At 35.8% G+C, this 13,970-nt stretch overlaps 1 protein-coding gene across 5 annotated transcripts in view; it reads left to right on the top strand.

The window, feature by feature from the left end:
• The window catches only part of TXNDC16 (thioredoxin domain containing 16), a 136,784-nt gene that overhangs the window by 61,336 nt on the left and 61,478 nt on the right, over nt 1–13,970 (top strand). For all 5 annotated transcript variants that reach the window (XM_058739056.1, XM_058739054.1, XM_058739055.1 and 2 more), the window contains 2 exons: nt 11,237–11,403; nt 11,797–11,857. In XM_058739056.1, the coding sequence (XP_058595039.1) occupies nt 11,237–11,403; nt 11,797–11,857 (228 nt within the window). The remainder of the gene's footprint in view (nt 1–11,236; nt 11,404–11,796; nt 11,858–13,970) is intronic.

The raw sequence follows: 13,970 nt of genomic DNA, 5'->3' as shown, positions 1-13,970 counted from the left end.
CTGCTCCAAGCCACTATTCACCCAAAAGTAATTACTAGTAATACTAGTAATACTAGTCAATCCAAGTCCCTTCTAAATTGGAGTTTGTTTCCTGGTATAGCCACTCTGGAAAACAGTGTGGAAGTTCCTCAAAAAATTCAAAATAGAATTACCCTAAGGGCAGCCTGTGTGGCTCAGTTGGTTAAACGTCCGACTCTTGACTTTGGCTCAGGTCATGATGTCGTGGTTTGTAAGTTCAAGCCCTGCATCAGGCTCTGCACGCTGACAATGTGGAGCCTGCTTGGGATTCTCTCTCTCCCTCTTTCTCTGCCCCTCCCCCACTCACTCTCTCTCAAAATAAATAAACTTAAAAAAAAAAAGAATTACCTTACAACCCAGCATTAGCACTACTAGTGCTATTGTATCCAAAGAATACAAAAATGCTGATTCATAGGGGCACATATACCCCAATGTTTATAGCAGCACTATCAACAATAGCCAAATTATGGAAAGAGCTCAAATGTCCATCAACTGATGAATGGATAAAGAAGATGGGGTATATATACAATGGAATACTATTCAGCGATGAAAAAGAATGAAATCTTGCCATATGCAACAACATGGATGGAACTGGAGGGTATTATGCTAAGTGAAATAAGTCAGTCAGAGAAAGACAGATTTCATATGTTTTCACTCATTTGTGGAATTTGAGAAACAACAGAAGACCGTGGGGGAAGAAAAAAAATAGTTACAGAGAGGGAGGCAAACCATAAGAGACTCTTAAATACAGAGAACGACCTGAGGGTTGGTGGGGGTGGGAGGAAGGGGGCAAATGGGTGATGGACATCGAGGGGGGCACTTGTTGGGATGAGCACTGGGTGTTGTATGTAAGTGATGAATCACAGGAATATACCCCTGAAGCTAAGAGTACACTGTATATACTGTATGTTAGCTAACTTGACAATAAATTATATATATTAAAAAAAAAAAACCAAAACAAAAAAAACAAGAAGTGTACAACTATTGGAACTGTGTAATGGGTACTGTGTGGAGGTCATTATATTCCTCATTATTTAGTATTCATTCTACTTTGGTGTACATGTACCATTTTTCATAGTAAATAAAAAATAGGTACTAGTTAAAAAAATAAGTAAGCTAAATTGCAGTTTGTTTCAACCCTCTCACAAAATGATGCCTCAGTGTCTTATTGCCTCAGCATCTTACTTCCCTTAGATAACTAGGTAACTGAGATGTAGGATTCAGGCAGAGGTTCCAGAAGCCTGGCTAAACACAGGGATAGGTAGGAATGGCCAGTAGCATGGAGCCAAGAAAGATCAGAAAGACAGAACTGAAAATCAGTGCTATGTTGGAGAGCTAGGCTGAGAATCTAAACCTTGGTGTCAGCCTAGAAAGCCTTGGCAGTCCAAAAGCACAGATTAGTGGATTTGTCCCCATCCGAACAGAGCAAATGAATGCAAAGTACAGAAAAGGGAGACAAGCCTTGATGTAAGGTTCCCTGTGACTCTTGGTGGGATGGCTAAAGCTTACCCCTGCAGGAATGGGAAGATGATAAAGGGTTCTGAGCTAGTTTGGTCACTTTTCCATCTTGGTATTTTAAACATTTGGCTACATCAGTATTTGAGGTTGTTTTTGTTCTTGGAGAAAACACTGGAGGTTAAAAAACAAAGGCCAAACACTGACAGAAAACACCTCTTAGAACAAGATTTGATGTACCTGGTTTATGCCTTTTGATGGTATAGTAAGCTAGAACAGGGGATGGGGGTGGCAATAGAGAGGTCCTTGAAGTTAGTACCTAAATTTAATTACTTCTTACAAGTTCTTAACAATAAGACTTAGTAGTAGTTTACTTTGGTAGTGTTTCTTACTTTGTTCTTATTTTCTCACAACCCCACTGATACTCATCCTCCCCTCTCACATTTCTCTTAACCATTCCTCCTTTATTGTCTTCCACATTAATCTATATACAGGCTTTTGGGGTTCAATCATAGTTAGGTTTTGTATGATTAGTAAGGTGTCTTGTAAACTAGCCTAGGCTTGTGGGTCCAGAATATGAGATAATTCATGTGTTTACATTATCTGTAAACATTAATAAAACTATAAAATGGGATTTGGACTTTTTTGCAGACTTTTTGTGTGCTTGATCATTGCAATGATTGACATTATTATTTCACTTCTAAGCATGTGAAAATAGGTGAAGATTGGGAGTGTGTGTGTGTGTGTATTAAGAAGATAGAGTGCTTGTATACTTAATTGTAGATATATAACACAACTATGTCTTATAATCAGGTTGTGGGCATGTCATTTTAATCCTCACAAACTGAAAATAAATCTTGAACATAGAATTTTTAAGTGGGTTTCAATCTTGAATTGATTAAGAGACATTCTGGCAGGTATGGAGTTACCTAGGTGCCTTCTTAAGGTTCCCAATGTTGAAGATAGATAGATGATTTGGTTATTGTCCTGTTGGCTAATACCAAAAACATTTTAGATGCTGATGGGTTTCTCTATATTGGATTCAATTTATTCTGGTATATAGAAATAAAGCTTTTATCTGGATACCAAGGAGACTCTTCAAGTCCAAATATCTGATAAAATGTTTAAAAACAGATAAAAATGTAGTATAATTTATCTGAAAATGTTAATTTTTCGTTTGTGCATCTGAGAAAGCTCTCTGTCTCAGATTCAAGACACTTGAATTAAGTTAAACCTACTCTTTTCTGTAGGTAATTAGAAGGATGCTATTACGGTTTGTTCATTTAGCTTCTCTTATTCCTTGAAGACTCATGTGGCAGTGTGCAGCATTATATATAGCAGGGTGTTGGCTCCTTTTATTATTGCCTCATTTCCTTTTTTTTATTGTGGCAAAAAATACATAACATAAATTTACCCTCTTATAAGTGTATAAAACAGTATTGTTGACTCTATGCATATTGTTGTACAACAGATCTCTAGAACTTTTTCATCTTGAATGAATGAAACTCTGTACCCATTAAGAAGCAGCTCCCCATTTCCCCATCTCTCCAGCCTTGGCAATCATTCTGCTTTCTGTTTCTATTGATTGGATTACTTTAGAGACCTCATATAAGTGGAATCATGTAGTATTTGTCTTTTTGTAATTGGCTTATTTCACTTAGCATAATGTCCTCAAGGTTCATCCATGTTGTAGTATTTGTCAGGATTACCTTCTTTTTTTCTATGTTGTGAATATTGGCATTCTTAAAAAAAACTTTTTATTTACATTCTAGTTAGTTAACATACAATGTAATATTAGTTTCAGGTGTACAATATAGTGATTCAACACTTCCATACATCACTTGGTGTTTATCACAACAAGTATACTCCTTAATCCCCATCACCTATTTAACCCATCCCCACACCCACCTCCCTTCTTGAGGTGTTATGTATAACATTTTGTTTATTGATTTATCATTGATGAGTAGGTTGCTTCCACATCTTGGCCATTGTGAATAATGCTGCAGTGAAGATGGGTTTGCAAATCTCTCTTTTGAGATCTTGCTTTTAATTCTTTTGGATATATACCAGAAATGAACTTGCTGGATCATATGGTAGTTCTGTTTTTAATTTTTTGAGCAAACTTCATACTTTTCTATATAGTGGCTACATCATTTTACATGCCCATCAACTGTGTGCAAGAGTTTTTAATCTCTCCGCATCCTTGCCAATTCTTGTTATTTTGTGTTATTGTTGTTTTAATATTAGCCATTCTAATGGTTTTGATAATCTCACTGTGGTTTTACTTTGCATATCCCCGATGATCAGTTAAGTTTTTCATATGCCTGTTGGTCATTTGTATATCTTCTTTGGAGAAATGTCTATTCCAGTCCTTTGCCCTTTTTTAAGTTGTTATTTTGTTGTTGTTGTTGTTGTTGTTGTTAAGTTGTAGTTCTTTATTCTGGATATTAACCCCTTATCTGATAATGGCTTGCAGTATTTTCTCCCTTTTTGATTATTTCGTCCCACAGTGCAGACGTGTTTGCATGTAGTTCTATTTGTCTATTTTTGCTTTTGTTGCATGTCATTTCCAAGAAATCATTTGTGTTCTAGTGTCATAAGGCTTTCCCCTACATTTTCTTCTAGGAGTTTTATAGTTTCATTTAGGTTGCTAGTTCATCTTGAGTTATTTTTGTATGGGTATAAGATGAAAATTTCTTAATTCTTTTGCATGTGGATATCTAGTTTTCCCAGCACCATTTGTTGAAGAGACTTTCTTTTACCCACTGTATAGCCTTGGTTCCCTTGTCAAAGATCATTTGACCATGTATGCAAGAGCTTATTTCTGGGCTCTCTATTCTGTTCTACTGGTCTGTGTTTAAATGCAGTATGTTTTGAAATCAGGAGTTGTGAGGCCTCCAGCTTTATTTTTTCTTAAGATTTTTTTGGCTATTTGGTGTCCCTTGAGATTCCACATGAATTTTAGGATTTTTTTTTCTGTTTCTGTAAAAATGCCACTGGGATTTTGATAAGGATTGCATTGAATTTGTAGATGACTTTGGGTAGTATGGACATTTTAACAATATTAAATCTAGCCCACAAACATGATTGGGATGTCTTTACGTTTATTTGCATCTTCTTTAATTTCTTCTAGCAATGTTTTATAGTTTTCACTGTATAAGTCTTTTGCTTTCTTGGTTGAACTTATTCCTAAGTATTTTATTCTTTTTGATGCTATTATAAATGGGATTATTTTCTTAGTTTCCTTTTTGGATAGCTCCTTGTTAGTGCATAGAAACACAACTGATTTCTCAGTGTTAATTTTATATCGTGCAACTTTGTTGAATTCATTCATTAGTTTGGACGGTACTTTTTGTGGAATCTTTAGGGTTTTCTGCATAGAAGATCATGTCATCTGTCTACAGAGGTAATTTTGCTTTTTCTTTTTTAATTGTATGCTATTTATTTATTATTGAGTGATTGATTGATTTGCCTCATTGCTCTGTTAACTAATTGCTATGTTAAACAGAAGTGGCAAGAGTGGGCATCATTGCCTTGTTCCTGATCTTAGAGGAAAAGCTCTCAGTTTGTCACTTTTGAGTATGATTTTAGCTGTGGGCTTTTCATATATAACATTTATTATGTTGAGGTAATCTTCTCTTCTTAGTTTGTTGAATGTTTTTGTCATGAAAGACTGTTAAATTTGATCAAATACTTTTTCTTCATCAGTTGAGATGATCTTGTGATTTTTGTCCTTTGTCCTCCTAATGTAGTATATTACATGGATTGATTTTGAACCACCCTTCATCCCAGGGATAAATTCTACTGGCTAATGGGTTTAGTTTTTTTTAATGTGCTGTTGAATTCAGTTTACAAGTACTTTGTTGAGGATATTTGCATCAGTATTCGTCAGGGATATTTTCTTGCAGTTTCCTTGCAGTATCTTGCCTGGCTTTGGTATCAAAGTAGTTGGCCTCCTACAGTGAGTTTGGAAGTGTTCTCTTTTTGGGAAGAGTTTGTGAAGGATTTGCATTAATTCTTCTTTAATGTTTGATAGAATTCTTCAGTGAAGCCATCTGGGCCTGGGCTTTTCTTTGTTGGGAGGTTTTTGATTACTGATTCAATCTCCTTGTTATATGTCTGTTCAGATTTTCTATTTCTACATATTCAGTTGTATGTGTCTGGGAATTTATCCACATCTTCTAGTTTATCCAAGGTATAGGTGTATAGTAGTTGATAGCATCTCTTACAATCCATTTTGCCTTTATATCCTTTTTTGAAAATTAATTTCTAAGTAATTTAATAGTAACATATGAATTTTAGAAAAATATTGGTAATCCCCCCAATACAGGAGTGTTTTGTTACTTTTGTATGTTCTCTTTTAACAATTTATATATTTTTACATAAAATACATAAAATATTTTATAAAAAATATAAAATATTTTATGTATTTTATGTAAAAATATATATTTTACATAATATACTATATATTATAAAAATATAAAATATTTTATAAAAATATCAACTATAAAACATGTATTTTATATAAAATATATATTATACTGTTTTCTAAAATATATATTACTATAATATTTTACATAAAGTACATAGTATTTTTATGGATATATAAAATTACTAATTGCAATTTTTATGGTAATAATCTGTTACTTTTTCTATCTATCAAGGACTTTTTTGATTTTGTCTTTTGTCTAATGGAATGGATTATAGCTTTTATGATTAAGAAACTACAAGTTTAAAAAAATTTTTTTTTAACGTTTATTCATTTTTGAGACAGAGAGAGACAGAGCATGAACGGGGGAGGGTCAGAGAGAGGGAGACACAGAATCTGAAACAGGCTCCAGGCTCTGAGCTGTCAGCACAGAGCCCGATGCGGGACCCGAACCCACGGACTGCGAGATCATGACCTGAGCCGAAGTCAGCCGTTTAACCAACTGAGCCACCCAGGTGCCCCATGAAACTACAAGTTTTTAAAAGAATTACACCAGCTTATACAGAAAGGGACACAGCACAGCACAGAAACAGCACAAAATGAAGAGTTCTTTGGATCCCCAAATTTCTATCAGCAGGAACAGGCTGAGAAATCTACTCAGCTGCAAACACAGCACCTTTTTTTTGTAAACTAGAAAGGATGAGCTGGGCATTCTGGAAAACAATGCGGAGGTTCCTCAAAAAATTAAAAATAGACCTACCCTATGACCCAGCAGTAGCACCGCTAGGAATTTACCCAAGGGATACAGGAGTACTGATGCATAGGGGCACTTGTACCCCAATGTTTATAGAAGCACTCTCAACAATAGCCAAATTATGGAAAGAGCCTAAATGTCCATCAACTGATGAATGGATAAAGAAATTGTGGTTTATATACACAATGGAGTGCTACGTGGCAATGAGAAAGAATGAAATATGGCCCTTTGTAGCAACGTGGATGGAACTGGAAAGTGTGATGCTAAGTGAAATAAGCCATACAGAGAAAGACAGATACCGTATGGTTTCACTCTTATGTGGATCCTGAGAAACTTAACAGAAACCCATGGGGGAGGGGAAGGGAAAAAAAAAAAAGAGGCTAGAGTGGGAGAGAGCCAAAGCATAAGAGACTCTTAAAAACTGAGAACAAACTGAGGGTTGATGGGGGGTGGGAGGGCGGGGAGGGTGGGTGATGGGTATTAAGGAGGGCACCTTTTGGGATGAACACTGGGTGTTGTATGGAAACCAATTTGACAATAAATTTCATATATTGAAAAAAAAAAAAAAAAAAGAAAGGATGAGCTGGGGGACAGAGGGCCCAGAGTTTATCATTAAAAGCCTCAGAGAACAACCCTTAGGGAGTAGGACTCAGCCATAATCAATTAACTGGCAACATGTACCTGGATGGACTAAAGAACCCTGTGTCCTAATGACTACTGTGTGCCTCCTTTTTCTCTCCTTTGAAACAGGAGTGTATATAGCCCTCATCCCGTGCCTGCTCAGTCATTGTTGAGTATGTATTAGGGACAAATAATTTATCTCTTTAGTTCATAGGTCTTCAGACTGAGAACAGTTCTGAAGGTCCTCTATCCTTGGGACCACACTAGAGGAACTTCATCAACACCTGGACCTGAATGTAGAGGATGAGATCTTAGACTTTGCATTGATCCTCAAAAGTCTGATGGGATGAAGCCTGAGAATCTTTGAGATAAGTGTGTTTTGCATATGGGTGGGGGGAGGTGTGAATTGTTACAGCCAGAGGGTAGACTACTGACCATAACAATTCACATCTCTCCTACTTGCAAAATACACTGGTTCCTCTCTCCAAGACCTCCAAAGCCCTATCCCATCAGACTTTGATTGTATATTCCAAAGATGGAAATAACAATATCTCCCATTCCATAAGCATCTCCTTATCCATAAGCTAACCTTATCACTGTGCCTATCCAGTGGAGTCTGTGCCCTTCTCCTTGACACTGGTTGGGCCTCTGTGACTGCCTTCACCAGTGGAATGGGGCTGAAGTGATGATGTGTAACTCCTGAGGCTATATGTCACAAAATGCCTTGTGCTTCTCCTTTGTTCTTTTTGGTTGCTCATTCTTGAAACCCAGGTACCATGCTGTGAGATTAAATCTGAGGAGAAATTCTAGTGAAAAGGAATTGAGGCCCCTAGTGCACAGCGATGGCTGAGCTCCTATAGTCAGCATCAGCTTGCTAGCCAATGAATGATCCATCTTTAAAGCCAAACTCCAGCATCCAGTCCAGGCGCCCTGCTAATGCCATATGGAGAAGAGATGAGCTTGCAAATATATGAACAAAATAAGTGATTCTTGTGATTTGAAGCCATTAGGTTTTAGAATACTTTTCTATATACACAGTGATAGATGCTAAGAATATACCCTCCAAGTGATCTTATCTGTTTTTATAGCATTAACTACACTGATTTGATAATCAGAACTTTCAGGTCAAATTTTTCTTTGGACTTTCTGACCCATATATCTAACTACTAATTAGCTGTATCTCTCCTTAAGCTCAATATGTCCAACATCAATGTGTTGTCCTTCTCCACCATCTGTTCTTTCTCCATTATCTTTGTTAATTTACTGTCTAGTCATTAGTAACAGAAACCTGGGAAATCATTCTCATTTTCTGCATCTCCCCACCTCTATAATTTTACAACCTAGATATCTTTTGAATTCATTCTAACAGCTAATGCCTTAATTGAAGTTTTCACCAACTCTCATGTCCTATTTTAGTAATAGTAACTGATCTAGTCTCTAGTCTTCCCTTTTTTTTTTTTTTTTTTTACTCATGTTGAGTTTATACTCACTATTGCTGTCAGAGTAATATTTTTAAACACATGTTACAATATTTCTTATAAGTTTATTTTTTTATAATTTTTTTTTTTTTGAGAGAGAGTGTGTGTGTGCACATGCATGTGTGGGCAGCGGAGGGGGCAGAGGGAGAGAGAGACTCTTAAGCAGGCTACATGCTCAACACAGAGCCTGAAGTGGGGCTCGATCTCACGACTGCCAGATCATGACCTAGGCCCCAAAATCAAGAGTTAGACGCTTAACTGGCTGACCAACACAGGCACCCATCTTACAGTTTCTAAATGATTTCAGTTTACTTACAGAAGAAAGCCCTACTTTCTTTGGAGGATATAATGGTTTTTAATAATTTGGGCCCTTGCTAGATCTCCATCCTTATTGCTTGTTCCTCCTTTTCACTTTATAATGCTAAATTACTTATTGTTCTCCAAATACACAAAGAAGAAAACAGGTCTTTCTATTCCTTCATGCTGTTCTACCCATTCGAGCTTTGGTATAATTCAGTTGCATGTGGTTGTAAGATGTCTCCACTTTCCTGCTGCTTGTTGGCTGGTGTTGCTCTCAGTTCCTATAGGCTATTCTCAGGTCCTCGCCACATGGTCTTCTCAAAAAATTGCTGCTTCCTCCTTCAGAGCCAGCAGGGCTCTGGCTGCATTGTGCTATGACAGTCTTCTATAATGTAACCTAATTAAGGGAATGGCTATCCTAGGAATTGGGATTATACAAGATTTGTATGCTGGGAATCTTGGGGGCCATTTTAGGATTCCGCCTACCATCGGTAAATACTGTTTCTCTAAAGAGAAAAAAGTTTCTCTTTAGAAACTTTTAGGATTAAAAAAATCCTCAATAATTGCAAACCTTGCAAGAATACATCTTCCTGTGTATGTGCTTTTATCCACTCTGGTTACTCAGTGGGCTCTTTCAGTCTGGCAATTTATGTTCCTTCAGTCATAGGAAACTTTTGTATTTATTTCAGTGATGATTTCTCCCCTTTTATTTTCTTCCTTCACTCTTTCTGGGACTCTTAGTTGGACATTGGACCTCTTGAACCAGTCCTTCACCTTTATTACATTTTCTCTCCCATTTTTCATTTTTTGCTCTACTTTCTGGCAGATTTATTAAACTTTATTTTTTATTTCTTTGTGGATGCAATATCTTCCCATTACCTTGAGCTTATGAGAAGTAGTTTTCTGAACCTTCCTCCTGAATAGTCTGTATTTTTTCCATGTTCTGTATTTTTCTGTTTGTTCTGGTCTCTTTTATGTTAGAGGCTTTCCTCAGATGTTTGTTACTTCTTGGATATCTGTTTGTGAGTTAGAATATGAAACTAAAAAGCTGATTGGAAGTTCTGAGAATGTAGATGAGACTCGTTAACTCTGAGCTCCATAGGGTGTTTCTTTTTGATGAACCCTAATGTCAGTATACTCAGATTTTTTCTTGGGGTTATTCACAATTCTTGGAAAAGGATCTTCGAGTCTTCTGCTGGGAGGACAGAAGTCTGGCCACTATATTCTGGGAACTGAGTGGGTAGGGAGCTAGGAGTGCCTCAGCATTTGGTTACTTACTCCCCTCTCTTCTGGCGTGGTATTCACACTTTTCAGCTTTCCTGAAGTCCCCCCCAGATTTCTTCTGGTGTGAGGGAGGGACAGTTGCCTAAGCTCTTAGAGTCAGGGAGAGGAATCTCTGGATCTAACTTCTTTCCAAAGCTTTTACCCATTCCTCTTTATTTTTTAGCCTTTTTGCCACTTCCCCCTCCAGTGTTTCTCTCCCAGTACCAGAGATACCAGGCACTGACCGATCTTGAGCAATTGTAGGATTCTGCAGTTAAAATTGAGTTGTTTCTTAGCTTTCTCTCATGGCTTATGGGTTTGCTTTGTTAGACTCTAAGTCCATTATTATTCTGTTCCTTAGCTTCCAAAAATTTTTTGCCTTTTCTCTTTTCCTTTCTTCACATATGTATGTTTATCTCTTTTAAAAAAATCTCCCCGCTGTAGTTTTCCTGGGATTTCTTGAGGGAGTAAAATTAGATGTATATGTTCAAGCTGCTGTCCAAACTCAGATGTTCCTCATGGTTCTGTGTCATTTATTACATGTTTAATTCTTATGTGAAAGGACTTATTCCTTAGTTATTCTATTTCATTTGAAATATCTCTTCATTTATCAGTACCACACTGTTTTATTTATTGTTTTTTGTTTGTTTATTTCTTTATAATATGCTTATTCCTTGTCATTGTAATTTCACGTTTAACTCTTTGTAAATATGTTAGTTTTATAATGCTTGAACTATATAGGTACATTGGGAAGCTTAACCTCAGGAAATGCTGAGATGATTTCTGTTAATGTTGGATTTATTTCACAGACTTGGTTTTCTTACTCATGACTTTATTAATAAGAATTAGAGTTTACATCCAAATGTTGGAACCGTATTTCCTCACAGTGAAGACATTTTGTTCTCTTTTTAAATGAAGACTGAAGTTGCTGAAGACCCTCAACAGGTTTCAACCGTTCATCTGCAACTAGGATTACCACTGGTTTTTATTGTTAGTCAGCAAGCGACACATGAAGCTGACAGAAGAACTGCAGAATGGGTTGCTTGGCGTCTTCTGGGGAAAGCGGGAGTTCTACTCTTGTTAAGGTATCTTAAACATTGTATAGTCACTGTATTTAGCAAAACACTGTTTTTCTGTTTTTTAAATATGGCAGTAAATTCACTCGTCAATAAACTCAAATCTCTAGTAAATTGTCATATAGTTAGAGCCAGTCGCTGAGCTAAATTCTGTGCATTCATTAGTAGCTTGATTAAAATTTAGACCTTTAAACTTTGCTAACATGAAGTTCTAGATCAAGATGGAGACTAGCAAATCTGGTCTGTCTTTATGTCTACACTTTCTGAGAGTCACTAAATTATAATCTTTTTTCATAAATTGTGTTCAGTATAAGAACATATAGTTCTCTTTCATATTGACATCCTGATGACTGTGATTCTTCAGATTAGCAATATAAAACATTTATTTCCATTTTGAAAAAGGGACTCTTTGGAAGTGGACATTCCTCAACATGCTAATGTGGTCTTCAGAAGAGCAGAAGAGGTTAGTCATTTTATATATTGGTCTACAATGTTTGTTTATTAAAAGAAAGTTAATACATGTGGTCAGAAGTATATGCTTATTATAGAAGAAATTCTGTAAATTGCCACTATTCAAAGATTATTGCTGTTAACGTTTTGGTGTTATTTATTTTCCCTCATTTGTTAGTCTATTTCCATATCTATATATCCTAGGTATATATACTAGGTATATATACATATATACATACATATATATGTATACATATATATGTATGTATATATGTATATACATATATGTGTGTGTATATATATATATATATCCTCATTTTCTTAAAAAAAATATATATTTTTAAGAAAATTAGGGTCATGCTCTATAACCTACTTTTCACATAAAATCATATTTAATTACTTGCTATTGTGCTATGATGCCTGCCTTTTTACATTGTCTTGAACATCACTGATTGTTTCCTTTGGCTAAATTTTTGGAGGTGAAATTTGGCAAAGGAAATGGGAATTTTTAAGGATGTTTATAGAATACATTGTCAAATTGCCCTCCAGAAACCAGCAGGGTTTAGAATTTCTTGTTCCTCATAAATCTTTGCCCCTACTGAGCATTACCATCTTAAAAAAAAACCTTCTCTATAGACAAAGCTCTTGTTTTAATTTGCATGCCTTTGATTACTAGTGAGTTTGAACATTTTTAAAGGCTTATTTCCCATTTGTATTTCCTTTGTAAATTTCTGCTATTGTCCCTTTTTTCTTATGTTTTTCTTAAATTTTTCTTAAGAACTCTTTAATTCTGAACATTTCAAAATATCATATAAATATGCTAAAGATTGATTGATATGTTTATGAACTGCCAGACAGATTAAACGTAAATTCTCTTGCCTAAGTCTATGGCATGAATACTAGGTTGAGTCAGAAGACTTGAGTTGTGTTCCTTCTTGTTCTGAGACCAGAAAAATGAGTTAACTTCTCCAAGCTCAATTTTCTCATTTGTGAAATATTCATAAAACCTTCCCATCTAACTTATTAGGAATTTATAAGACAAAATATGAAAATATTTTAAAAACTGTAGTATTGGGGCGCCTGGGTGGCGCAGTCGGTTAAGCGTCCGACTTCAGCCAGGTCACGATCTCGCGGTCCGTGAGTTCGAGCCCCGCGTCAGGCTCTGGGCTGATGGCTCGGAGCCTGGAGCCTGTTTCCGATTCTGTGTCTCCCTCTCTCTCTGCCCCTCCCCCGTTCATGCTCTGTCTCTCTCTGTCCCAAAAATAAATTTAAAAAAAACGTTGAAAAAAAAAAACAAAAAAACCCACTGTAGTATTGTTCAAATGTGTGTAGTATGTGGCTAGTATGCTCTGCTTTTTAGCCAGGTCGTGGAAAGAATACTTTCTGAAGCTATTTTTTTCCTAGTTGATCAAGATCCTTAAATGAGAAATTGTAATATTTATTATTTGGAGGTAGGTTTTATGGAAAAGTTAAAGCTCCTGCTCGTTTCCCAGTTTTGATTTCTTAAATTGTTAAAATAAAAAATTTTGTATAGTATGAGGTAAGATAGGTTATAAGATAGCTATCTCTGCAAAGATGTTTTCTGTAAAGGATAGAATAGTCTTTTCTATGAGTCTCTTTATTGAGTTCAGTGCAATTTTTTTTTTTTTAACCTTCTCCTCAGGGCAGTAATATTCATCCTGGGATTGTATAATTATTCTTTCTTTCTCTCTTTCCAGGTAAAGGTTTTGAGGGTCCTTAAAGTATAGAAGTGGTTGCAGAGATAGTATTGTATATTCATATTACTACACTACAAGCCTTGTAATATATAGTAAGGTATAAAACATATCTGTTAGTATTGCATTAGTTCTTCCAATTTTTTTTTTTTCCCTATGGCAGTGATTAGCAATGTAGTATTAAGAGTTTATGCTCTAGAATCTTACTGCCTAGTTCAAATCCTGCTTTGTAACTCTGGGCAAATTACTTGATTTCTATGTGTGTGTCTCTCTTTTTTTTTTTTTTTTCATTGTAAAGTAAGGTTCATAACAATATTTAAAGAGTAGTTGGGTCAGTATATTAAAAAATATATATAAAGTGCTAAATTGGCACAGGGCCAATACATTCGTAAGTGCTCAATAAACACTATT

The sequence above is a fragment of the Neofelis nebulosa genome, chromosome 7, assembly GCF_028018385.1.
Source record: "Neofelis nebulosa isolate mNeoNeb1 chromosome 7, mNeoNeb1.pri, whole genome shotgun sequence".
Lineage (NCBI taxonomy): Eukaryota > Metazoa > Chordata > Mammalia > Carnivora > Felidae > Neofelis > Neofelis nebulosa.
Note: the sequence above shows the minus strand (reverse complement) of the source record. Positions and strands in the feature narration are given on the sequence as shown.